General features: G+C 39.8%; 2 protein-coding genes across 7 annotated transcripts in view; one reads left to right on the forward strand and one right to left on the reverse strand.

The window, feature by feature from the left end:
* Positions 1 to 650: 650 nt before the first annotated feature.
* LOC116311810 (centrosomal protein of 95 kDa) lies at positions 651 to 15,274 on the forward strand. 5 transcript variants are annotated; one of them, XM_039614011.1, is made up of 21 exons: positions 651 to 840; positions 1,686 to 1,814; positions 2,583 to 2,690; positions 2,907 to 3,017; positions 3,457 to 3,577; positions 4,236 to 4,354; positions 4,671 to 4,903; positions 5,704 to 5,764; positions 5,876 to 5,958; positions 6,117 to 6,334; positions 6,477 to 6,606; positions 6,719 to 6,836; positions 7,091 to 7,296; positions 8,876 to 8,947; positions 9,470 to 9,620; positions 12,049 to 12,218; positions 12,315 to 12,389; positions 12,667 to 12,819; positions 13,400 to 13,546; positions 13,634 to 13,705; positions 14,383 to 15,274. In XM_039614011.1, exons 1-21 carry the CDS (start codon positions 816 to 818, stop codon positions 14,557 to 14,559), a joined length of 2,679 nt encoding a protein of 892 aa, XP_039469945.1. In that variant the 5' UTR covers positions 651 to 815; the 3' UTR covers positions 14,560 to 15,274. The 5 variants fall into 5 exon arrangements, with proteins under 5 accessions (XP_039469945.1, XP_031584882.1, XP_031584885.1 ...); XM_031729022.2 differs by having other exon boundaries at positions 652 to 840; positions 8,876 to 8,971; XM_031729025.2 differs by having other exon boundaries at positions 652 to 840; positions 4,698 to 4,903; positions 8,876 to 8,971.
* A 4,248-nt stretch (positions 15,275 to 19,522) lies between these two features.
* Positions 19,523 to 26,968, reverse strand: part of LOC116311809 (E3 ubiquitin-protein ligase SMURF2-like) — a 61,370-nt gene continuing 53,924 nt past the window's right edge. For both annotated transcript variants that reach the window (XM_039613828.1, XM_031729021.2), the window contains exons 13-20: positions 25,588 to 25,691; positions 25,358 to 25,472; positions 24,788 to 24,966; positions 23,989 to 24,126; positions 23,733 to 23,853; positions 23,397 to 23,598; positions 22,731 to 22,806; positions 19,523 to 22,577 (exon numbers count right to left, since the gene is read on the reverse strand). In XM_039613828.1, coding sequence (XP_039469762.1) covers positions 22,478 to 22,577; positions 22,731 to 22,806; positions 23,397 to 23,598; positions 23,733 to 23,853; positions 23,989 to 24,126; positions 24,788 to 24,966; positions 25,358 to 25,472; positions 25,588 to 25,691 — 1,035 coding nt within the window. In that variant the 3' untranslated portion in view covers positions 19,523 to 22,477. The remainder of the gene's footprint in view (positions 22,578 to 22,730; positions 22,807 to 23,396; positions 23,599 to 23,732; positions 23,854 to 23,988; positions 24,127 to 24,787; positions 24,967 to 25,357; positions 25,473 to 25,587; positions 25,692 to 26,968) is intronic.

The raw sequence follows: 26,968 nt of genomic DNA on the forward strand, positions 1-26,968 counted from the left end.
TGCAGCGTTGCAGTTCAGTGTTCACTCTGTTACTTGAATTGTTCCTGGGTAGGTTTTTCCAGTGTAGAGAGCTTCATCCTCCCTCTGACGTAAGGAAGAGCAAATGCTGTGGGGAGTGTGTTTCTTCTGCAACAATGTTTTGGTGGGTGGTACGTGTCAAAGTAACATCCACATGAATGTCAGAGTGCATTTTTCTTTTATTTTCACTACACCACAAAGCTTGAGTGGATGTGGCTAGATGGTAGACTGGGTTATTTACCAATGGAAGGTCAGTAAATTGATCCTTGACTCCTCAAGCTGTGTAGCTACTGAAGTATTCTTAAGCTGAAGTAACCCTCCCCCTTCCCATGCATCCATCAGAATGCGATCGTGACCACTTTGTGATTGGGTGAATGATACTTGCGTTAGTGCTTTGAGTGCTCCATTGAGTAGAAAGCAGCTGTATAAGTCCATTTACTATTTAGTTTTTTAGTGGTCTTCCACTTTTCCTCCTTCCTCCTAGCTATATCTTAAGCATCTTGTGCCCACTTGTAATCCTACCCCTCGTGGTACTGTTGTTGTCATTCTCTATGGAGGTTGGAGTATTGGTACCAGTAGGGGGCGGTACGTACCAATCGAAAGGCACTTCCGGAAACAAAGAACGAGCTAATGTCCAATCAGAAGAGTTTTCACTTTCAAACGATGGTTCCTTCTCCCAGTTACCGAAAACCACAACAAAACGGATCGTAGCACTCGGTCCAGGCGTTTACAGAACTGTCTTTTACAGCTAGTCGGTTGTTTGTGAGCTCCAGTTGCCTGCTGCAAACAGCTGTTTCATGGGAACCCAGGAGGGAGAGAGAGGTAAGGCAGAAGACCCTCCAACTCCGAGGAAAGCTAATGACACGTAACGCTGACTTAGAGCTAACGCTAGCATACGGTTAAAGTTGTGACTTCTCACTTGTCAGTGAGCCTGGATGGTATAAGCGATTCATCCATATATTATAGAGAGAACTAGAGATGAAAACGTGGGCTCTGCTTTTGTTGTTTTCTTAAAATGTCCACGTTCGTGTTAGCAAACATTAGCAGTCTTAGCTAGCTACTTTTGAGTTGACTTAGCCGGTGAAGTTGCGTAAAAAACGTAAAATATAACGAAACAGATGGCAGACAAATTTAGATAGTTTCTTGATTTCAGGACAAGATACGACTACCGATGCTATTTATTTAAAACTTAATTTGTTCCCATCAAATCAACAGTTTTAGCCGGCGGCTAGTGTGGATAGTAGGTGAAGACTACCCCGCCCCGCTCTCAGACTTAAGTTTTCGGGCGGTCATGGTTGAGGCAAACTTAAAAGGCGTTGTGATAGAACAACCACTTCATGTCATTAAATGAGTTATACAAAAGTTAATTAAACTCTTCATGCACTCACTGTGAAACTTGTTTGTTGTTTAACAATTCTGAGTGTATCTGTTTTTCTTTGTTGCTTTAAATCAATAAAAAATATCTTTGAGAAAAAAAAACTCTTCATGCACGATAACCTTGATGTTTTGTTTTGTTTTTTGTTTTTTTATTAAAGTCAGTTTTCCACGCGAAGTGATGACATGAATTCTGCTTTTTTAATTTCTTTTATACTCCATGATTGCGTCAGATAAATAAGTTCTCGATTTGCTGTTATATGAATGAACATGACTTCCCTTTTTGTCTACAGATTGGGTTGATGTGGCAAATGATCTTCTCAGCAAGTGTCACGTAAACCTGAGGCTGAAGAAACTTACGGACTGTGATGCAGATGTTTTCATTGCCCTGTATGAGAACATCCTGGGGGAGAAAGTTCCAGGTAAGAGGAAGTTACAGATCTGGCAGATGTCCCCTTGGACATTTTTCTAAAGAAAAATTGTAAAAAATGTCACTGTTCATACCTTCGTAACTCAGTATTTTGAGATTTTGACATGTCTAATGTCTATAGATGGCGGAGCATGGGGGGCATTACTGTTGCAGGTATTCATGTAATCAAGTAGGGGGGCTGCAGTCTTAAGATTGAAATTCCAGTTCCAGAGTTATCAGTACTGTGAGTTAAGGCTTTCTGACTATGGCATTAATTAAATTTACAATTTTTTAATCAATACTGAGATTACAATCATTTAACAAAAGTACTCACAGTATTTGAGAAAAATCTGGATTATTAAAAATTTATAAACAAAAACCAATTCAACTACATTTTTGTTTTTGTTTTTGTAAAAGGTGATCTGGACTGCACTTGCCACAGCCTAGTGGGAGTTAACTGAACTTTCATGGAGCGACAAAAGTAAAAGAAAAGATGTGCTTAAAGGGAAATGAGCGAATTATTGCAAAACATATAATACAGAACAATAATTGTTTAATTTTCATTGTATGTGGAAGCCAAAGTTGTAACTCAAATTCAAATAAAATTATTGCACAGTTCGATTATGACTTCAGTTGGGAGATTAGTTTTGTAAGATTGCTTTCCAAGACCCTGTTTTTTTTATTGTTAAGTTAAAGGGCAAAGTTGAGCATGTATGCACATTTCTGTGGTCTTCATTCAGCATTTGGTTAATCAGATGTTTGTTTGTTTTTATATGTTCAGATTATATTGCAGTGCCATGTAGTCAAGAGGAGGATGTCCACAATGTCCAGTGTGTGATTGATTCTCTGTCCTTGGATTACCTTCAAATCAGCCTCTCACATATTATAGGTAAGAGAAAAAAAATTATTTGTAAAAACAAAGACTTGATAATATAGGTCAAAAATTTTGAATGTGCGTGTCAGAGAAGAGCAAATATGATTCACTGTTTCACATCTGCGTAACATTAACCTGAATGAACTTGAGATCATAATGAAATTAGTTTCATTTGCACTGCATGACAGATGTTGCAGAAACAAGACATTTAATGAGTATGTTTGTTTTCAGGAGAAAATGTTGTCAGAGGGGATAAAGAGTCTATTAAGAACCTCTTGGAAATCTTTGATGGCCTCTTGGAATATCTCAACGAGGAGATAAATGACGGGTCGCAGAACAGTGGTAGGAAAATAAAATTGTTGCTTTTCCCTCATCTTTTCCTCATTGACTTTTACTTTGAAAGGTAATTAAAAGTATATGACTTCAAATGCCTATAGTGTCACACCTTAGTGTTTTTAAAGGACTTTTGTAATGTTTTTATACATTATAAAATGCGTTTGGTTAGGAGGCATGAAAAGCTGCACTCCTGCCTGTCTTTGTTAGAATATAGTAGATAAGTAGTAAAATTACAATCCATCTTTTTTTAGTGTTCGTCAGATATTTATAACTGTGACTCTTTGAGGTTAACAGTTTGACATTTGGCGAGGGGGGTTGTTGGGTATGAGTTTGTTTCTCTTTAAATTTCCATGAAACATGTTGTAATGACTACTTTTGCGTTCTCTTTTTAATTAGTGCCTTTTCTGTTTCTACCTCTGTCGTTTGCAAAATTCATGTTTTTCAGAGGAGCAGAATGGCAGTCTCAGTGAGGATGCACCGGTTGACATCAATGATCCGCCTGGATGTGATGCTACAGAGCAGAAGGAGACAAAGCTGGAGGTGGCGTCCTTGTCATCGAGTGCAGAGTAAGCACAGACATGTTTTATAGACTTTACACAAGTCTCAGTGCAATGTAAAAGAATATTACTGTTTGTTTTCTTCCCATGAACCAAAACACCACTGACAGACAGGTCTGATATTGATGACTCAGACCGCCATCATTCAGCTTTAGTGCACATCCTGCTCTATGCCCTGTTGACACAGCAGCCTTTTAACAGCAGTGTAAATAATAAAATGTTAATGGCTGTCATAATAGATGAAAGACATCAAAACATGTTTGAGTTGTTCTTTTATGGTGCTGCTTCTACCGCTGCTTTATTCATTCTCTTCAGAACTGTTAATATTCATGTTTTTTAATAATAATAATCAGAAGAAACGAACAAAAGTGCTGATACAGCACGTGTCTGAGTCATGCTCCACACCTGTTAAAAATACTGGTAATCTTTTCTAAGCCTTGTATCTTAAAAATATAATTAACTGACATTTTAATGTCTAAGTTCAACTATTTCTAGACTTCTTGTGCTGCAGTTGAATTTAGTAGAAATGTGTCCTTGTGGGTTACCCACTCTAATCATCTGAGAAAGAGAGATACGCATGTGCTGTGAAGATTACAGAGGCGGCTTGTTAAAGTCAAAAACTTGTCGGTAATTAATCTGATACAGTTTGAATGTTCTCATTATTCAGATCTGCCGTCCAGTCCAGTAAACAATCCATCCACTCTTGGAATGGTGAGGAGGTGGGATCAGCCAGCGAGCTCATTGGGCTGGGTGTGTCTGCGCGCACATTCATAGATAAAAAAGAAGGTAAGGCTTGCTTTGCAATCAGTGATTGTTTTGGGGATAATACTTTATTTCTTTGTGCATATAACAAAAAAATAATAATTTTCCACAGTTTTTTTCAATTTTTTTTGTGTTTGATATTTTGGAAATGTATAAGAAGACATGGGCAGTTTGATGCTTTATTAAAAGTCCAGGTGACCCGCTGTCTCTACCATCAGATGCTTTTTTAAATTTGTTTATTACTACAAAGAATTATAAAAGATTCTAAGGTCATCACTGGTTAAAAAAAAAAGTCTTCTTGGTTTTTTGTTTGTTTGTTTGTTTGTTTGTTTAATCCAAGGACTGGCTGTCCCTCCCCCAACCTCAGATGCAGCAACCACCTCTGGTCCTGTGGACAATGATAAAGCTCCACAGACTGAACCGATATACTCAGCCATTGCACTGCAGCCACCAAACCAGTCCAACACTCCCCACACTCCCATTGTAGGCCCTCACTTACCCGATCAAATCCCCACAGCTGCTGGTGTCAAAGAACAGCACACAGAGGAGGAAGTCAGCCTCATGACTACAGAGGTATCCTTTAAATGTAGTATGATAAGGTTGAAGTGTTTTATGTGTTCTGTCTGCTGTGAACTGCAGTGTTAAATGACATGCAAAGTTTTACAGCCAGTGTGTTATGTTAATATTCTACACTTTTCCTATCATACACACACTTCACACTTTGGTGATTCCAATTCAAATAAAGGAAGGATGAGCTTATGCTGACTTGGCTTTTTTGACAACATAAGTTACTCCAGTAATGCACTTCATTTTGACGTTCACATTTTCTGAACGTCTTCAACATTCACTTGCTGAACCTTTATATATATTTGTGTTTTGAATATCTGTTGTAACAGAAAACAAGTTTATGGGTTACATTCAAAGGTCTGCAAGCAGAACGATATCTGCTAAAAGATTTGCATTTTTCCAGCATGTTTCAATTCGGTTTACATCTGTTCATCACTTAATGAGGAAGTCTCTGGAATCAGGAAGTGCCATGTTTACACTGTTGTGATCTGTAAAACTATCTATGCTAACAGGTCCTGACGTGAGTCTGACCTTCTACAGCACAAAGTACACAGAAATAAGCACCAAGTTAATTTTCCCTTATCTTTCTTCTGAGTAGTTTTTTTGTACTTTGATTATCAGCCCTTATATTAGGTTCTAAAAAGCCTTCTTAGGTTTCTGATTATTTTATAGAGTTGAGTTTTGAATGCTGCAGATTATGTTTAGTGCTAAATCTAAATCTTTGTAATGAATGTTAATGACTTCTGCTCAGTTTTGAGTAAAGCTCTTTACGCTTTCTCCTCAATTTCTCACTCCTCTTTTCACAGACCTCAAAACTAGTGGCTGAAACTAATGGACTACAGTCTCCTACCCACTGCCAGTCCCCTGGTGAGTCAAAGCACACCACAGTCGACACAATTTCAAGTGAATTGTGATGAAAGTGGTGAAAACATGATTGGAGATTAAGTGAAGCATCACATAGTTTTGTTTAATTTTCAGCTGTAAGTGAGAAATCTTCAACCAGCCAGCAGAGAGCTGAGACAGAAGTGGAGGGAGAGACGCTGGAGGTGAGAGCACAAGCAGTAAGCCTCTTCACTTGTACCAATTTTACAGTTTTAATATACCATCTAATGGTAAATTGTAAACTTGTGTGCTAGATGTGGTGGTTAATTCGCATGTACAATAATACTCAGATACACTGTTTAAGTCACATTGATGCTTTTCTTCTTTCTTTTCTTAGCCGACTAACGGAGGTCCCAGGAGGGTTTTATTCCGAACACAACCAGATGTGCTCTTCCTCACCCTGCAAGATGGGACGACACCTGCCACCCCTTCTCCCCCAGACACTGAAGAGGAAGATGAGGAGGATTTGAGTTGCACACGAAGATTAAAGGACAGAAGGATACATTGCAGAGAAAGAACTGCTCTCAAGGAAGACTTTCTAACTCACCCTGAGAGGTAAACAGAATAGAAGAAAGCTATGGGAAAAAAACAGAATCTATCACAGATTTAGATTGTTATGTGGAGGCAGTGTGGTAAATGTTATGTTTTTGATTTCCTAACTATCTTCTTTATGCTGTATATTATTGCCCTGGCCAAGCAGTAGCAAGACAGCACAAGAGGATTTTGAAGAGCCTCTGTCTTATAATCGAAAAAGGAACAAGCAGGCAGAACAAGAGTTGCATGAGATATCTGAAAACCTCTCCCATCGACTAGAGGAACTCGATCAGGTGTGTTTGCATTTAGTTGATCAAAGTGATCAGCGAGTTCACAACTCAGCTGTGTCACTGTTCTCGAGTGAGTGCTTGTTACGATATTTTAAGTCTTGTGTAATTAATGTAGATGCTTAAACGAGTTCTGGGGGAAACTGGAGAGTCCACCGAGGTCAGAGAGGAGGACAAGCAGTCGCACCACAGCGACAGCATCATGGAGCGTCGCAGGACGTCAAGACAGGACACAGGTGTGCACACAATTTTGAGCACAAACTTTGTTGTTGTTCTTTTCAATTTTGACAGTAAACTACTAACAAATGCCACAACTTTTATTATTAATTTTTACCACATCACATTGCCTGGTTGGTGAAAAAAGGATTTCCAGTTGATTTTAAAAATCTTGTTGTAGGTCTTTATATTGTTCTTAGAAAATACTATCTTAACCATTCCGGATCTCATGCAAATTAATGAAATTGGTGAAATATACATTTAACGGTTTCAGGAGCACCTGATTTTGAGTCTACCCACCGAGCACGCTCCTTATCCCCTTCCCCTCCACGAGTCCGTCGCTCCCTGCAGGGACAGCTGGAGGATGTGATGGCAGAGGCTCTTAGCTTGGATGATGGGAGACAGTCCAACCTCACAGCGTCTGATCGATCAAGGCGAGGAGAGCTACACCACAGATCATCTCACAGAAAACATGACAAGGTATTAATACAGTACTAGTGCACTAAATATTACATGACAATATGCCAAGTCAAAGATAATCAATTAAATGCTAAACTGACTTTTAAGTGTAGTTAAAGCAGCGGTCCCCAACCCCCGGGCCTCGGACCGGTACCGGTCCGTGAGTCGTTTGGTACCGGGCCGCGAGAGTTGAGGCTCAGGTGTGAAATGTATGGTTTTCAGGGTTTTTATCGGTTTTCAACGTTATTTTGTTATCGTTTTATCGTTAACTCGGTTTTCCTGGGTCTTTTCACGTGTGTTATGAATAAGTCTTCTTTTTTTCGGTACCGGCACTAGTTTTATTTTGTTGTATTCATCCGCGACACCTCATTGCCGATCCGTGAAAATATTGTCGGGCATAAACCGGTCCGTGGCGCAAAAAAGGTTGGGGACCGCTGAGTTAAAGGACAGTAATGATCAAGTTTAGTCATGAACGTTTTTGCAACTGAAAAAAAAGGCCATATTTGGCAAATATACTGTGCAAATTTAAAGATGCCATACACAAATGTGAGCAATATTTTAAACAAGGAAAATATACAACCAGAAATGGTGAAGTTGCTTGATTACTTTCATATAGGGCTGGGCCATATCAGACCGTTCACGGTAATACTGATATAATGTTGGGCAACGATAAGAAAATTAAATATCGCGATAGAATATGGGTAAAATGCGCATGCGCAGTTCCTTTGTTTTCATACGCACATGGCGGAAAAAGCATGGCGGCGACGGAGAATGAGAAGAGCGAAAGCGGATCGTTGAATGAAACGGATGAACCAGAATTGGTTTGTAAAAATGCTGCAACTTCCGTGGTGTGGAACTGGTTTAGCTTTCGTCCGTCAGATACACAACAAAGCACTATTTTTGGTAGCGCATGCTAGCGGGCCGTCGTTATTACTTTGTTGTTTGGAAAATACGGCACACTTAAAATCAATCCTTTGATTTTTCTGAAAATCGACAGTGCCTCTTATAATCCCGTGTGCCTTATGTATGAATTCTGGTTGTGTTTACTGACCTCGAAACAATTTTATGTGGAACACGGCGCTCGAAAATCTGTCAAATGTTTTAGTACAACTTTGCTAAGCTACGAAGCCGCACGGCTTGATGGATTGTCGGAGCATTACGGCTATCGTAGGCAGGCGCCTCGCGGAGTGATACGTACTGTGCTTCAACATAATATTACCGTATTGTGTGTCTATAACCTCTTTTTAAGTTTTGTGGACATTATACATGGTTATGCTGAGGATATGTCGGCCAATTTCCACTGGAAATGCCTTTTGGTTAAACCGTCAGCAAGGAATTTGCATTTGCACTGTTAAATTTTTATGTAACTTTAATGCATGTAAAAAACAGCTGCTTGTTTAAGTGAAAATACATTGATGGGTTTTTTTTTCCACTAATAAAGTTGTGGAGTTGTAAAGTATTTTGTCTAGTGTCAATTATATCGTAGGTTATATCGTTATCGCAAATTTTCAAATGTATATCGTGATAAGTATTTTTGGTCATATCGCCCTGCTCTACTTTCATATGCTTTGAAAATTAAATGATTATTTCTCTTTTTCAGTATCTGGAGAACGAAGCCTACGAGGAGGAGCTTAAAAGATATGAAGAAAAAGAACGTAAAGAGTTAGATAAGGCACGCATCAAAGCTCGGGAAGCTGTAAGTTATAGGTTTTCTGTTAAAGATTATTTAATTATTTAAAAAGTAAAGTAAGAGTAAAACCTACCCTGGGTCCAAATAAAGAAAAGAAAGAAAAAAGGTATATTCTAAAAATAGGTACACCTTTGAGATAACATAAGTAGATAAAATCTCTAATGTATGCGGAGGGAAAAGCATTTTGGTTCACAGAGAATACAAAGTTTATTCTATTTATACAAAAAAATCAGTGAACTATGGTGCAGTAAATGTTTTGGGATGCATTCAAAGAAAATTTCCAAATAAGTAAATGGGGAAAAAAAGTTATTCAAGATTAAACTAGAAAAATAGAAACTGGCTTCGTTAAGACTTTTCTAAACATAAACAACAAGATTTCACTTTTAAAGCAATATGTCAAAATGTTAAAAAAGCAGTTTTATTAATCTCTGTGAATCCTTCTGTTTAGTTCAGAGTGTAGAGTCGTTTGTTCTCGTTTACTAAACTGGGACTGTGTGTGTGCAGGAGCGAGAATACAGAGAGGCCATACTAAAGGATGTTTCACCAGACCCCAGACCCTCACCGGCTAAACTGAAAGCTCAGCATAAATCACAGCGCACTGCACAAACCACACCAGGACAGAGACGACTGGAGGCTCCCAGGAAAGCTCCATCAAGTAAGTTCAGACTTTATTTATCACATTGACCAACTTTTGGGATAAATAACATACATCTTATCTTTCAAGGCAGAGCCCGTGTATATTAAACATGTCTCGTAGTCACTGTTGCTTGGACTGATGTGTATATTGTACACTGCGGCATTATAACATTACATTTTTCTCAAAACACTGAAATTGAAGTTGGTGTTAAAAATGAGTTTCCTCCACAAAGCGGCATATTGAAATATTTTTTTTTTGTCATGACTATTGAGCAAAACTGTTCTTATCTGCTTTCTTTGTACTTTACTGTTTTCTTTATTACCAAAGTAAATGTTACTCGTGTATGAAACAACTCTGCAGCAGAATTACAGTTAAACAATGATCCACATCCCTCATGTATGTTATCACTGTGCCTTGGGTGAGGCTGAGGGTTTGGAAACTGTTCTGTTTGGCTGTGATCACTCAGCTTTAGCATTAACCAGCGTTTGGGTTTAATGAATGAATGAATGAATGAATGTTCGTATTTCTGGCTTCGGGTTGGCTGGCCCTCTGATAATCACTGAAGCAGCACTTCTGGTAGGTTCAGAGGTAAGGACACCGAGTGTGTTTGCTGCTGCAGCACTTTCTGTTGGACATTGGGCAGGTCTTCATCAGCTGAAGGGCCTCCTCATCTACTGTGTACTGTGGAGCTTTTCTGAAATGCATCAGAAAAAAAGAGCTGAGAAACAAAAAGACTGACTGTATGAAGCTTGTCTACAGATGGTAAATCACAGGAGAGGGTGGAGTGGAGGATGGAGTTCAGAGTACTTGAGTATAGTTGAATGATGTACAGCAAAGCTTAGAAAGAGTTTTCTACTTTAATCTTTATGTGGCATCTTGCTGAGTGTGATCACTGCTCACTTGAAGGTCTGTAAGTTAATGTGAGGATGCTAATGTACAATAGCTTTATAACTTCATAGCCTCTAGATGGTTGAAGATATGGAACGTTTGGCAAATCGATTCTAGATTGAGAAACAGATATTTAAAAAAAAATGGGGATGCAGAAATAAAAGCGTTTTGGTGATGGGTCTAAATTCAGAAGATTTGGGCATGCTGAGGCAGTGATTCTCTTTTGGTGAGTGTGTTTGTTGTTTCCGTTTGTCAGTGGATTGCTGTTTGATGCTAAGAATGAAGATGAAGAGGCTAGCCTGAAACATTTGTGGACATTCACCAATAAATAGATACAGAGGTATTGCAATATCTGTGTATCTTCCACACTGCTAATATCACATGTTACGCATGACTATTACACAGGTTTGGCTGTGTAAATCATTCATAGCGATGCACAGAGAATCCAAATTAGATGGAAGTAGATCATTCACCAACTCCCGTGTGCATCTGAACTGACCTGATGGTTGGTCCATTACTTCCTTGTCGCCATGGCAACAGTACCGACCAAAAACACATACTATTGTTACACTCAAACATTGCGACTTTTCTTTCTGTATTTGCTTTTGTTGTGTGGAAGTGAACCCCTGTTAGTGTCTGTCTTTCTTTAACCCCCCCCCCCCCGACTTCGCTAGAAAAAGGAATGAGGTCAAGGAAAGTAATGCTTTAGGAAATATCCTATATCCTGTGATCCTCGGATAATGACTGCACACTCATACCAGATTTCAGTTCGCCGATAAATAACATTTACATCATTTGCACCACTTCTAAACAGAGAGTTAGTTTAATTTTGCGTGACAGTTGTCTTGCAGTCTTGTACTCTTAGTTTTGAGTGGTTTTGAGTTTTTGTTTAATCTAGTTTCTTCACTGGGTTCCTTGGGGATGCATCTATTGACTACTATCTCTTTTTGAGCCACAGGTTTCTATATGAGATTCAAAAAAGAGAGAGAATCGTCAGCTGCATTTCCTGTAATTTGTGGTAGTTTTTCCAGACATAAATGTTGAGTATCTTGTGACTTTGTGGTGGCTGCAGTTTCCACCTCTTGGGCGTGTAGGCAGATGATGTTGACATGTAAACCTGATGATGTCCTTCTCAAACCTTCAGTCCTTCTGAAGAGCTACTCACTATGTCTAACTTTAGAAACTGTCTCTGTTGACAGTATGGAAGACTGAAGAAAAGATGAAAAGTGTTCCAATACAGGACAAGTAATGACATTCCTGTAAAGCCCCACATAAAAAGGCGCACACACCTGGTCCGATGCTTTGATGTTGGCTTCCCTGTTGAGCCGGTGTTTGAGTTGTAAACAGAAAAAGACTTAATCCAATTAGACACTCAAGTTTCTGGTTAATCTGCTCTGGAATGGGTATAACTTTTATTCTTATTGTAGTAAATGCCATCCATGGAGTCTTATAAATGAGACAGACATGTTGATGGAGGATTGCATTGAAGTACGCATTTTGTTGGTTTGTCACAAACATTAAATAAATGTTCTTCTCTGTGCTCCCTGTGTCTCTGCAGTGAGAATAATGGAGAATGAGCTACTCCCGGTGCTCTGGGACGAGTTGCCTCACCTTCAAATCTCACCTCACGCCCTGGGTCGAATGTGGGAGCAGCAAATGCAGCAGGTGGACAGACTCCACGCCATGTCGTCCAATCACAGTCGACATCGCAGCAAACTCTCCAGAGAGGTAGGACAGTGGCCATTACATGTCTGGTGCATTTTGGGCCTGTACTAGATCATCTGATGAATGGCCTCATTAATAAATATGTAATTAAACTTCCAGTTGGAGGAAGCTCAGAGGAAACACGATCTGCTGGCTGAGCTCGTTCGTAAAGGACAGGACCACAGCAGGCGCCTGGTGAGCTTTAACATATCAGACAGTTACACTACAGTCCACTGCTGTCTCTTTTCCAAAACTAAACCTGGTCCCACACATTTCAACCAAACATCGTCTGGTGCAGGTGCCAGAAAGCTGGAAACACTGAGTAAAAATCATTTCTCAAACCTTTCAACATAAAAGGCATAAAAGTCAAACTGGCTCTGCAGCAGCGCCTTGTTGTTGGAAGAGTGCAGGACATAGACTCTACCTGCCTGTGCTGCACAGCATTTTTCTAACTGACCTTTCGATCCTTTAGAGAGACTTCAAAGAGCGAATCCAGCAGCAGAAGTCGACCCAGAACAGGCTCAGGGAGCAGAGGCAGCAGATGGCTCGAGCCAAGAAGTACCACAACGAATATCATGTTCAGCACCGAGCCCGCCTCATGAGGGCTCGCACCAAGGAGGAGAGGGTGGGTACTGAAGGGACAGTTTAGGACTAAAGACACAAGTAATTATTTACTCATAATCATGATGTTCCTGTTTGTTTTAAAAATGTGCATGCTGGTGCCTGATGTGATATTAACAAACTCACCGTGTGACAGCATAAAGACATTTTAATGCTGTAAAAGTAGAAATGTATCCAGTGATCTCAGTTAAGAAGGTAAAACTGTAAATGCTGGATGTATTTGATGGCTTCTACTTTCTACAGTGGACCTACCATTGTACCCTCATCCATGTCCTCTGAGTCCAGACTGGTTCTGGCTCTAAGCAATAAAGTTTGAAACATGCCCTGAAAAATTCTTAACATCAAATACTGGTGTGGGTGTTTGAAAGGAGCAGTACAGGAAATTTGAGCCATCAGCTTATTTTCCCATTTTCAGCAGCTCCCTGTAAATAGATAAATATGAAAATGAAAAAAGTTTTACATTTTACAACAGATATTTATAGTTACTGGACTGCTGTAGATTATTTATTATTCATCAAGTAGACTTCAGTAAAGGTTGGACTTATTTGAGTGGATGACTAAAGTGTGTCTGTGTGTGTTTGCAGATGTTTCGGCAGCTATTCGACGAGGGTTTGGAGATACAGAAGAATCGGCTGAGAGAGCAGAGAGCTTGCGCCAGGGAGCAGCGACTGGAACAGCAGAGACGACACGAGGATCAGATCAAGTCCATGGAGAACTATTATAAAGATCAGGTAAGATGCAGCTTTCTGCCATTTCAAAATAAAGGCGACGACACACCCATTCCAGGTGAAGTCGGTGACATGCTGTCTGTCTTTCAGTTTTCACTGCTAGCTGAAAAACTTGCACAAGAGCGGCAGGACATCCAGGTTCGGAAAAAAGCTCAAGAAAAGGTAAATTATATACTTGTTACTGCTGCTTATTGTTAATTTAAATATTTGTTAGTAAGTAGGAAAATTAAATGTTCAAATTGCACCTGATCCCGTCAAAACGCATTAAAGAAATCAATGTGATTCGCTATTGGTCCAGCAGAGGGCACCCTTTAAACTCACCTGCATGCTCTGCAGGTAGAGGATGCAGTACCACAGTGATCATCCAGAAATACAAACAAATAGTTGTGAAATCCAGGCAGCAGCATCAACTGTACATTATTTTATTTTTATTTTTTTTTTTGTTTCTCACAACCATAAAAAGCATTTATATAAAAGGAAATGCAGTGATTTGAAATTATTTTTGGTGGGAAGTTTTCAGGATGAAGACAGAACTGGATCCCAGCTGTAGGACATCAAGAGGGAATTGTATAAACTTTGTAGAGTTTTTATGTGATTTCATGTGAATCCACAGATTTTCCTGCACATGGTATGCAGCATATCAAAACTAAATATGTTGCACTGAATTCCCAGTCCACTCTTAGAGATCCTCATAAACCACAGTGCTTTGTTGTTGGACAGTAGTCATGGAAACCGCAGGACAAACAACATAGACACAGTTTATATGCCAGAAAACACAAATTATCAATCATTTAAATAATTTAAAGATTTACAGTTTCTTTTCTTTTTTTCCCCCGCAGGCACTGCTAAAGATGAAGCGAGAGCTGCGTTCCAGGATGGAGCGTGAAATCGGCGAACTGCAAAGAATCATAATCCAGAACGATGAGGACGACTACTTCCAGGAGCTGGAGATCCAGAGGCTGCGTAATCGTGTTCGGATGGCCTCCTTCCAGTACAACACTAGCTATCTGCACTGACCGAGGAAGACTCGGGTCTGACTGGTTTGAATCAAAGGACTTTCTGCCATTCACAGCCAACGGTACGAGAACCCGATGAACAGTACGATCTCCTCAGGCGTCCTCCTTCAGAGCTTTGCACAGGAAAAGGATATTCTCTTTGTAAGAACTTGTTCATGTGCTGATTATTGATTACTGATGAACTGAACACACTCTGACTAAATGTAGCTATTGGCTAGTTTGGCTAGCTCTTCCTCTCTCACCTCAGCTGCTGATCTTAAAAGACACCTTGGACCAAGTCCCCTTTCTGTGTGGGTTTTTGGTACTTGATAACTAAGAATGTTTTAACTCCTTCACTGTGCAGTCTTTGTGTTGTTAATGTAGCAAAAAACCTAGCAATGTTCTTCCTCTTGCCAAATAAGGACCACAGATGCAAAGTTAAGTATGAACGTCACAGACTGACGACTCTTAACATTTTTCCTTTTATGTGCAACATCTTCCTTAATATTTTAACCATGCCAGTGGATTATTTATTTTTTAACTTTAATGTTTGGATTTTAATTAACCTGGTTTGCTTTCTCATCACCGGGGTAACGATAATCAGTCTTTAATGATGCCTTCTTTTCCTCAGCTCCATTGTGATTGTTTTTTTGGTTTTTTTTAAACCTCAGCTGAACTTGAAAGCTTTGGACTGATGCACAAAGGTTTCCTCCATTAAAAACACAGTCTACTGACACTGTATCGTTTCTATGAGCACACACACACGACGACTGTCAGCACCTATTAAATGTGTGAGCGTGACTTGAATGATACATAGATGCCTAATACAGTCAACTGAATGATCATAAACATACTGTGAAGGATGAAAGTTGCTGTTTTAAATCTGAGGTAAGATTTTTTTTTTTTCTTTTTTCTTAAAGTGGAGAGGAGACTGTGGCTCAGGACGTAGACTAGGTCATATAGTAATTTGAAAGTGTTACGGGTCCGAAATTGAGGACGAGAGTAAAACAATGATGGTCCAAAAGAGGTTGATCAAACAATTGATTTTAATGAATACACGCAGCGTGGGGAGACGTACACTGGAAACCATCAGTTGTAAATCCCCGTCCAAAAATACACTTCAGATTGCTTTTATAACATCAGGGTATTATGACGCCCCCTCATGCGTTTACAAGCACATAATTTGCATCTTAAGAACATTATTTGCCTCTTCTACAGACAATGATCAATTTTAAGAGATAAATGCAGAGACAGGAAATCCCCACAAAAGTCAGCAGTTCAAGTCATCCAGGGGCAACCTCTAGACTTCAATCCCAAAGTTAAGATGGACGGCATTACAACATTAACCTCTTGAAAGCCTACCAGGAGTAACCCTTGAATATCTTTTCTAAACTGAACGGTTTCTGTCGTGTTTCAGGCCTGTTTATGTAACAACATGACATGAAGTTAGTGGGGGTGGTCTCTGCCTATGTAGCTATTCTTGGAAAACTATGGAAACTATTTTAGTGGTCGTCAAACTATGACTTTATTGATACATGCTGAGGTTTCAAAACTCATTAAGGGTCAATGTGGTTTTTATGGGAAAAGTTAAGAGCATGTTTACAGTCTGGTTTGTTTATTTATTTTTTTACTGTTTGATCTCTGGTTAGTTTCCCCCTTCATAACAACTCTGAGTAAGGTGGTGTGTTTTTAAATAACTCATCCACCCGCGTAATTCGGTTAGGCGTGTTGGCACATTAACTGTCAGGTGTACTAGGCTCCATCGACGTTTGTGCGATTGATCAGCAAAAGCATTTAAAATCTCTGAGTTCTCTGTAGGTGAATAAGTGCTACTAAACTACCAGTCCATTTACCATGGCATGCAGAGGAAAACTGGGTAATTTTTAAACATCTTTGCCTAAATGGTGACAAGTTTAAGCTTTTTACATGTCATCTGTATCCAGTTAGCTTATCTCGAGGCCTTTGGATATATTATCTCCTTCCTGTCTGCTTTTAGTTTGCATAATGGTTTCCAGTCATTATGCAAAGTAGTCTGGGTTAACTTGAAAAGGTTTAAAAAAAAAAAAAAAAAAGAAAAAAAAAAGGCATTGCCGCTGATGGGTAACCAGGCAGCAGTCAAACTAAAACCAGGGAAACTTCCTACTAATGCACACTGCTTGTAGCCATTGCCAGATTTGGCTTTTTAAACTGAAGAAGAGGGAAGTAGGTTAATTTTTTTTTTTTAACTTACTGAGTAGTCTGGGAACCAATCGGATCACTCAGACCACCGGGTGTAGCAGAGGCTGAGAGTTAAATCAGTAAGCAAGGAAATGAGATCAGAAGATGTTGAAAAAGAAACAGCACAGTCCATCTTTCTTCAGTGGGATCTTCTGATCCGTTACAACCATTTGTTCAACTGTAATCAGAGTTTGTTTGTGGAAGCGAACCCGAACACTGTGAAGGACCACAGGGGCCTAACAAGGAATACAATCAAGTGAGTTTTATACATGAACCAGCTTAACATCAGCTGATACTCCCCTCTGGTACTTGTTGGTGACACTTCTTTGCTCCATCCATTTTCTGACTCTTTCCCATCACACTAGGAATAACCATCGTCTCGGTCATCGTCCGACAGGTTGGCCCACTTAAAGCGGCTCTCAGAGAAGCAGCAGTCCTGGTAAATGACCAGCTTCAGTCCTTTGACTTCTTTCATTACTGTACGCTGGCTGCTGCATTCCTGGCATGACTCGAACAGCTGCAGGATGCACTCTTCATCCATGATGATCTCTGACAGGCTGAAAGGAGCAAAAAAAACATGCAGCAGTTAATTATAGGACAGGGGTGGGCAACTCCAGGCCGCGAGGGCCGGTGTCCCTGCAGGTTTTAGACGTGTCCTTGAACCAACACAGCTGATTTAAATGGCTAAATTAGCTCCTCAACATGTCCTGAAGTTCTCCAGAGGCCTGATAACGAACTAATCATGTGATTCAGGTGTGTTGACCCAGGGTGAGATCTAAAACCTGCAGGACACTGGCCCTCGAGGCCTGGAATTGCCCACCCCTGTTATAGGAGGACTCTGATGTTTTTAAAGAGTACGAAAATGTGAGGTGATGCAGTGATACGAAGAACGAACACAAGGTTTGCTGAAAATGAACAAAAGCCTGATTTTTGAGCTGAGGCGTCACAGCGGTGTAACTTCCCATGTCCACCAGGTGGTGTCCATCTCCCACACTTAATGAGGTGCTGAGTTCTTTGTTTACATCTTCTTCATTTTTTTCTAGATTTATTGTACATATGTGAGCACTTTTACTGAAATAATCAGCATTTTTTTCAAGTTTTTTAAGCTTTGGTAAGACAAACTCCATTTTCTTTATTTTTGGCTCTGTCAGTGCGCCCCAGGGCAGCTGTGGCTACAATGTAGCTTGCCATCACCAGTGTGTGAATGTGCGTGTGAATGGGTGGATGACTGAATGTAGTGTAAAGCGCTTTGGGGTCCATAGGGACTAGGTAAAGCGGTATACAAATACAGACCATTTACCATTTTTTACCATGTTACGCCCAACACTGCGTGAATGAAAGAAAAAATAATCATATTTTGTTGTTTTAAAGGCACGGTGTTCACAAATTCACTGCTAGATGTCAGTAGATCGCAACTGCAGTCATGCTAAGTTCTGTTTTCCTATTAGCTAAACCTTTATTAAGTTTTTCTTTCTTTCTTTTTTAACTCGTTGTGTAAAGATGCTAGCTTGACCTGCCTGTCGAGGAGAAAGCAGGCGACTCCACCATCATTCTTTAAATTCTTCGCTCTTCGCAACTCTTTCCATTGGAGAAAAGCTACTATCCCAGTGTTTACATTGGTTTTATACCCACGCGGGTCTCATAGTCTCTTTCCTTCCAGTTTTCGCTTCTTTGCTGAAGATGGCTCATTCTGCGATGAGCAAACATAGGTATGGTCCTTCATACTATGACTGCAGGTGCAGACACAAATTAAAATTTGCCTCCACTACACGGGAAGCGTTCCTCTCCTCCGGTGTGCTGCAGCTGTGGGCGGTCTCTGTATTCAAGGTAGATTCTACAGACCTGGTCCTGTGTGTTTTTCAGTGAATTAATTATATGTTTATGAGAACGTAGCAATTTACTGGAAGACGCAGTTACACAGTAATGTGTATTTATCAGTTCAATGATTTTCCGCCATTGAAGCAGGATTTCCACCAATCGGAGGTAAGTGCACGTGCATTTGCGTCTGCCGAACAGTCAACAGGAAATCAGTCCCTCTGAAATAGGCACCTGATTGGCTAAAACCTTTCCTAGCCCAGTATGCGGAAATGTTCGGTAGTGTTTATGTTTTTTGGTTAAAGGCTCCCGAACCCAAACGGTTAATGCCAGCTGACGGTAAAAATAAATAAATAAATAAAAGCCTGACCCACCTGTAGAGAACTGTTATATAATACAACACCATCGGTTGAGAGCATTGATCGGACCAGAGGTAGAATTTAACTGTGCTGTCCTAATATTCATGTTTAACTGTGCAACCCCTCATTTCTTTTATTTACATAATTTCCTCAGGGATTAATAAAGTATTCTGATTCTGCTTTTTTTTTTTAAGAAGAAAATATTTGCAGCAAAAAAAAGTTTTTACAATTCTAATGAGCTCAAAAGTCAGTATTTGTTAAGATCGCCTTAATTCTTCAACACAGCCTTAAGGAAGTAATCTTCAGTAATAATTCTCCAGGATTCTTAAAGAACATTCAAAGCTCTTATTTTTGCCATTTGTTCCACTCTTTGTGATGAGGCTTTAGTGAACTGAAGGGTTTCGATCAGCTGAAGGGTCAGACGCATCTCTGAGATCCTGCGTCAGATATTTGCTACACTTTGTCTTAAAGAAATTAATTTAGAATACCAACTTAATGAGATTATTACATGACCAGAAAAACCATCATTATTTAAAATAAGTCTTTAAAAAAATCACAGCTACAACAATAGATAAAAACCACAGTAACAGCCGTAATTCTATAAAACATAATGCTGTTAGGTCCAAACAGCACAGTTTTATTGCTCAGCTTTCTGCAAGGGTACAAGATGTTTATGACTCTGCTTCTTTATTGTCTTTATGTACAGGTGTCAGTTACAAACTCACAGAGCAGCTGATGTTAAAAACTATGCAAACATATACTGTAATAATAAATACAAAAACAGGATTCAAAAGGAAACATGGTGCATTAAAAAAAAAAAAAAAAAGTTTTTTTTTTTGTACTGAATTCCACCAAAAGTCATTAACCCGCTCACACACACACAGGAATTAAAGGGGAGAGGAGTCTGCCGAACACCAACTTGTTGTGGTTTTTAAACCAGCTGATCTTTTAAGTGCACAATATCAACCAGAACCAGATTTAAGTTTGGACTTTTTATATCACAGATGTTGCTTCAGAAGGTTAACAATCATCTGTAAAACTGTTCAGACTGTCTGATTAATTTGGCTGCTTAACAGGAGGGGGAGGGCATTTTTCCCCTCGTCTGGAAGCACTCAGCCCCGACAGCTTTTATACGGAAGACCAAACCGTCTGGAAAAAGTAAAGACGGCAACAAAGACCAGACACGGACTTTGTGCACTGAACAAACATACATGTGTGTCTATATATGTCATCTACATAAAGAAAAATATTTAGTCCAATAACTATTTGGTAAATAGAAGGAAGTGTTGGATTATAACTTGGAGTCCAAGTATGCATAATGTGTGCAAAAAACAAAAACAAAATACCCCATAAACTTGTAATGCATTTTTCCAGCTCTGAGTAAAATTATCAAAGACAGAACTCAAACAATATATCTGCAACTAGACAAAGACCACAATTTCAATGTACTCATTTTTATTTGTTTTTGTCTCATGATGATCAAAAATAAAAAATAATGATTAAAAAAAAAAAAAAGGTTTACGATGCGAGGGGTGTCTGCTAATAAACCACCGATGGCTGCAAGTAAATGCAGATTACATATAACAACAACAAAATTTAAAAAAGAAAAAAAAAAAAAAAAAGAACATTTATTAGATTCTTTCCAAGTCAAAAGGTTTTCTAAGAGGAAAATTTATGCAAATAAATAGCCTTTAATCTCAAGCATCCGTTCATGCAGTGTGTGGTTTTTGTTTGCCTGTTTTCTTTTTGGATGGATGGAGGCTTTGCTGATGGAGATGCTTCTCGCTGTCGCCTCTCTAGTATTTCAGTGACTTTTCATTTTGGTTTAACATTTTCACCATGTAGCACCCAGGAGCTCAGCAGCAGTCAAACTCCAGCATTTGCAGCTCTTAAGATCTCAGGACACCCAACAGCACAGAAACAAAAAACAGAAAAACAATGAATGTTGCCAAACAGATCGCTCCTGTATGTGTGAAATCACACCGCTGTCTGTGCTACCAGACCTCCAGAGCAGCAACTGTGGTCTCCTGTGAGAACGTATGTTTGTTAAGAAGTGACGGTGAAAGACCACAAGAAAACGTCACTTTAAACTGCTAGGTTTACACTATTAAAGGTTTAAAGAAAGGGCCCCAGTATACAGTTTTATCCCCTCCTCACATACTAGCCTAATGTAAAATAAAAAAAAAAAAAAAGTTAAAATATATATAAAAAAAAAAAAAAAAAAAAGGACAACTTCACCTGAGAATGCAAAGAGGTCTGTGACAGACATCAACATGCTTGCATTTAAACTGAACAGAAAGAACAAGCAACAATATACAAAATAGCTATGTATTTGTACATATATACTTAAAAATTACAGGTGTATAGATACTTTTTACTCTGAATATTTCAAATGTAGTTGTATAGCAAATGAAACGTGATATATTTCAATCCAATGTGAAGAAAGCACTCCTGCCATCACCGCTCAGTTTGTAAAGTGCTCTAAAGTGACGCGAGAACGAGAGAAAGAGAGAGAGAGGAATACTTCTGCCTGTTTAAACTGATGATGTGACCGAAAACGAACAACTGCCCTGAACAGCTTTTCGCCGAGCTTCATCCTGTGGACAGATGTGCTCTTTTCACATATGCTTTGACATTAAGTGGGCTGAGGCAAGCTTGTCTGGACAGAAAAAAAACATGCTGCTGGAGACAAACGTGTGAACGAGAGCAGGGAGAAAAAGGAAGGTGAACCGGAGATGAAGGGCAACTGCGACATGTCTACTTTTCCTTGTACACATGCAGAAACACACAGACAAGCATGATTACACGACTGCAGCGATTTACGGAGAAAACATGATTGAGAATTCTTCACCGCCAGAGTTCGTCCCTCAAAAACGCCACGAAACACGAGGACCTACGCCCGAATCATCCGCGACAAGTCCCACTTCAAAATGTCATTAAATGTTTTAACAGGTACAAAATTACTGCTGGTGTGAAAAATCAAACTAATTACGACCCACAGATTATCTTTTCTGACTCTATTAACTGCCTAAATGATGACATGTAGCATTTTGAAATGAAACCCTATCGATATCGAAGCAGGACACCGAGGTAGGATGAAGTCGTGGCACTCCTACAAGATCAGGCGCACCAGCTCCACGAGGATCGGAAGGTGTTATATGCTGAGGTTAAGATGGCTACTATGGTTAAAAAAAAAAAAAAAAAATGTATATGGCTACCTGCAGTATTAAAGATTCAGTAGCATGACATGGATCAGTCAGTAAAAATGGCAAAACAAAGAAACAAAAAGAATAATGGTTGCTAAATGTCTTGGAGAAATTTTCTAAGATGCTGACGATGACAGAGGAAGGACTCTATAGCAGCTGTTCAAACGCATCGATAAGGGAAGAGTGTGGACTGTGGTGGTGAGAGAAGAGGAAGACTGTAGGCTGGACACGCGCATCAGGCTCCGAGCGAACCTGGCGGCGCGTCACAGTGACGGAAATAGTCCACTATAGTCCTGCACAGTTACACTCGTTCATACACAAAGACACTCTACGAGATGGCTCTCATTCCACTGCAAAGCCACACGTCTCCTCGATCGCCGTCAGTAGCTTGTCGTATAGTTTGTCATAGCTCTCATAGGGCGGAATGTCGATCCGGTTAAAGCTGGAGAAAGAGGAAAAACAAAAGAGGATTTTGACATGTGCTATGATAAAGGATCATTTAAAGGATTATTTTCTACTCCAAAAATATTTAAGTTTTTGTTCCTGTTAAGTGTGTAACATATGGATCTATCCTGGAGATACACGTCACACATACCAGGTATGGGCTTTGGGCAAGTTATTGGTGTTGGCATCAATCTGATGAATGGTGAAGAGTCTGGGCCCTGCAGCACCTGCAATCAGAGCACAAACAGGATCCATCAGCAACATAAAAGTGAACTTATTATGCCGGTGAAGGTACAAATACTACAGTGTACGTAAAAATAATCCCTGTGAGCAAAAGCTCTGGATTCAGACCGTTACAGAGACCTAATTTCATAATTTTTCCCACAACTCTTAGATTAAATTAAGGGATAACCTGATAATGGCCATGGCAGGCACAACGATTTGGCAGTAAACATAGACGCTACTCCCACCTGCTGTGCAAACCTTCTGTTTGTGAGAGTCAGCCAATCAGAAGAAAGTTGGCTTAAATCAAGAGGTTTGTTCCAGACAGCAGATGAAGACAAATAATGATCCAAGAGTCCAAAAAGATGTAAATATATGAAGCTGCGCATGAGCATGATGGGCACCAACATCCCTGCTAATAAAAACTGAAGGAACTGCCCATTTGTTATATGGAGAGAAAGCAGAAGCAATATTTAAAAGTGGAGTTCTACCTTTAAAAAACTGGGCCCACAAAATAATTTAGAGCTGCAGGCAGAGGACTGATGGGAACACACACACAGACACACACAGACACACACAAAGTCGGGTTAAGTACCCTGTAAAGCCTTGAAGCCTTGCAGCGGGACTCTAGATGAGCCAGTAACAAACTGCAGTAATCGGGCCCTCCTCTCCTCGTCGAACGACTCCACAGCTTTCCAAAACCACTTGACGATGTTGCTGTCAGGGGTGCAATGCTTCAGGCGGGTATTTGACTTCCAGTCGGCGATGTCGATCTTTCCCAGGCCGCACACAATCAGCTGAAAGAAGAGAAACGTTTACATCATCCTGGAATTGATGTTACAACTCTTGAGTGGGCATAGATCCCATCAATATAAATGAAACATGATGATCTTTATGTTTTTACAAGAGGTGCTGCTGTCATCTATTGTACCTCTAGTTCCTTCTCGTCAAAGGCTTTGAGCAGATGCTGTGGGATAACCTCATTGAAGCCTTTCTGCAGGGCCAAAAACTGAGCCTCGATGCCATGAAGGAAACGCCAGTTCACATACAACCTGCAGAGAGCATGAGAGAGCAGAGGAAATGTGTGAGACAATGATGCAGAGAAGTGTAAATACGGTGAGCGTGCGTGGACTCAAACTCTGCTACATGCTGCACATTGTTGTCTTTGTGTTTCTTTTAGTCCATACCTCACATATTCTTTCTTGGTGTCTTCTGTCACAGAGATACTCTTCCCATTGGGTTTCAGTTCATGTGGGATGATTTCTCCGTAAGCATTGTGCTCCACACAGAAAGTGTGGTCCAGGACGCCAGTGATGTCATTGTCCCTGAGCAGACAGGGAGACAGAAAATACAGGATGTAGCGATAAGTACCAGCTCATTGTTTCTGATTTCTTTATCTTTCAGGATATGCTCCTCAAAAAAATACATATATAAAATAAAATAATACAAAAGAGACTGTGGTATTTTTACAGTCACTAAATTAAGGGTGTTTTGTTGAGGCCATTTGTTATGTCATGTTAATGTAAAGGTTTGGGGGGTTTTTTTTCCTCCAGTATTCACCTTCACATGATCAGTGATGTCTGAGCAAGAAATAGAACTGACTGCATCACAAAAACAAAGCTGTTTACCATTAACCAGGCTAAAACTGAGGCACACAAGCCAACACATTTTTTTTGAAAAGCTGCAGGTGAAGGAGTAAAATAGGCTGTTCGCTTTTGACGTCGGATGTTGTGCTCATGTGGCAGCAGGGGGCAGTGCAGCCATAAGAAATGGTTTGGTTGAGAACAAACTGAGCAGGTTTTTGTGGGTATCTGAAGAAGCAGTGCTCTGAGCTTTGTTTTAATTCATTTTGGTTTATGCAGACATGTTTTCCCCCCTGCATGCGTGAAACACCTGAAAGAAAAAGTCTATACTATGCTTTCAACTTTGTGTTGCCAGCGATTAGAAAACAGATTAAAAAAATGACGTGAAAACAACAGGACTCACAAAATCCAGACGAGGCTGTTGTGTAGGTCCGGATCGACGGATTCCATATCATCCAGCGTGATCGGTTTTCCTAGCAGCTGTTTGTAGAAGGGCAGAGTGAAGCCTCCGTCAATGTAGTGGCCGTGAAACACTGCCATGCCCATGATGCGACCCACAAAGTGGAAGTATGACAGGTGCTCCTGCAGATTAAAACACGGGAATAGTAATAAATTGAGTTTTCGTCCATAGCTTATCACATTCAGCTGGAACGAATGGTGAAAACTCAGGAGAGGAAATAATTCCCTAGTTCAAATACAGAGACATAAAACAATTGACCAAAATAAAGGTATATTAATTGTTTTAACAATTAATTATTTAACAAAAAAATTTAACAACAAATCTGTCATTTGCATTTCATATCAACATGAAAAACATAATGTTAGGCTTACAGAACTGAAGCTTGATCATTTAACGGTGAAGCTGTCCTACCTAACAACCCTATTTCATGTTTTTGCCTGCAGCGATTAGCAGTTTACATACATTATCACATATCTTATCAAATATTATGACTATTAAACCAAAGAAACCTACTGGGTTGACAGCAGAGTCCGGGTTAATCTGTAGAGTGTAGATATCATCTCTAGAGTACTGGAACAGGCCGTAGTAAGGGTTCAGCATCTCGTGGGACAGCAGGTACAACCACTCCCTAACACAAATACGGGTTCAGTGTGAAAATGTAATACAAAATAACACCAACAAGGATGAATCATCGTTTAATGATATTTAAAGCACAGGAAAACAAAAAGCACGGGACATGTTACCTTGCTACCCCGCCATAATCCAGCCCCTCTTCTCCTCTAAACTTGATCATGAGTCTCTTCCAAAGATCTTTCGGCCGCATCTTCATCACCTGCCGGTACGACTCCTACGAATCAGCAAATTTAACATGCAGGTCAGTAAAAGAAGACACCCTTCAGTATCACATTTCTCTGCAATATGACTTAAACAGTGGCACTGCTATCTTTGCTGACTGGAAATACACCAACTTTGCAACTTTGGTTGGGTAGGTGTATTACCTGCTGTGCAAACACACCAAAGACTGTAAAGGAAAGCAACTCACACCTTCAGAGAGTCGTGATGTGTGAAATAAACCAGAACAACCAGTACAGTTTGTCACTGTGCCAAGCAGAGCACACTGCAGCCTGGGATCACTCTCACTCCATGGTCAAAGTTCAATAAGTTTGACCACCATGAGTGAATTTTAGCTAATAATGAAAACTACCTCACCTGGTAACAAAGGGAAGGAAAAAGTTGATAATTTGTGTTTGAATTCAGTAAATTACAACAACACAGGTTTGTGTCTGTATGTGTCCTTTTTGTTTACAGACATGTCGGGTGTGTGTTTTAACAGGCAGGCAGCTTGCTGTAAACGTCGCCTTCCTCTCAGGGCTTCATAGTTTTGGTGATGAGGAAATGAACGAAACTATTACAGAATATTTTGCTGGCCTCCCACTCCACGTTTTCGAAACTTCAAAGCTCGGCAGTCCTGAGTCAAAGTTTCTATAATCAGACCTGACATGAGAATATTCATTCATGTGTAGCCTAAAGTACTACAGAATTACTACCAACATTAAGATATTTCTTTAAAACAAACAAAACCCTAAATCCTCATCATCATATAGATCCTGTACAATTAAAAAAAGGTTTTGCTTTTCACGTCTTGCAAGAATAATGTGTCCTCTAACAGGAGTCCAGACACTCAAAGGCCACCCTGCAGTAAATAATCTCCTGCCACAGCAACGGCACTGCCGCAGCTGTGAAAGCATGACAGATCTAGGCTGCACTGAGTCAGCTGCAAGATTCAATTCATCACAAACACTTTAATTGTGTAAACTGGAGTTTTGGAGTCTTAAAAAGGTGCAGCTGATGTCTGGTAAACCACACAGCCAGCACGTGGAAAACAAATGAAACTAGCCCTCCGACTACAGAATGTTAGTGAGCACAAGGATTTGTGTACAAAGTCACCAAAACATTACTGAGGGACATCAGAGAAACTTAGTTAAAGATCATTATTTAGCTAAACATTGAGTATGACAGACAAAAGACCCCTCCACCTCTGAAAGGTGCTAAAATGAAGCCAAAAAATCTGAAACAAAAATAGCAGAGCACAGTAAATAGAGTTTTATGAGTAACATTAAGTAA

The sequence above is a fragment of the Oreochromis aureus genome, linkage group 6, assembly GCF_013358895.1.
Source record: "Oreochromis aureus strain Israel breed Guangdong linkage group 6, ZZ_aureus, whole genome shotgun sequence".
NCBI lineage: Eukaryota > Metazoa > Chordata > Actinopteri > Cichliformes > Cichlidae > Oreochromis > Oreochromis aureus.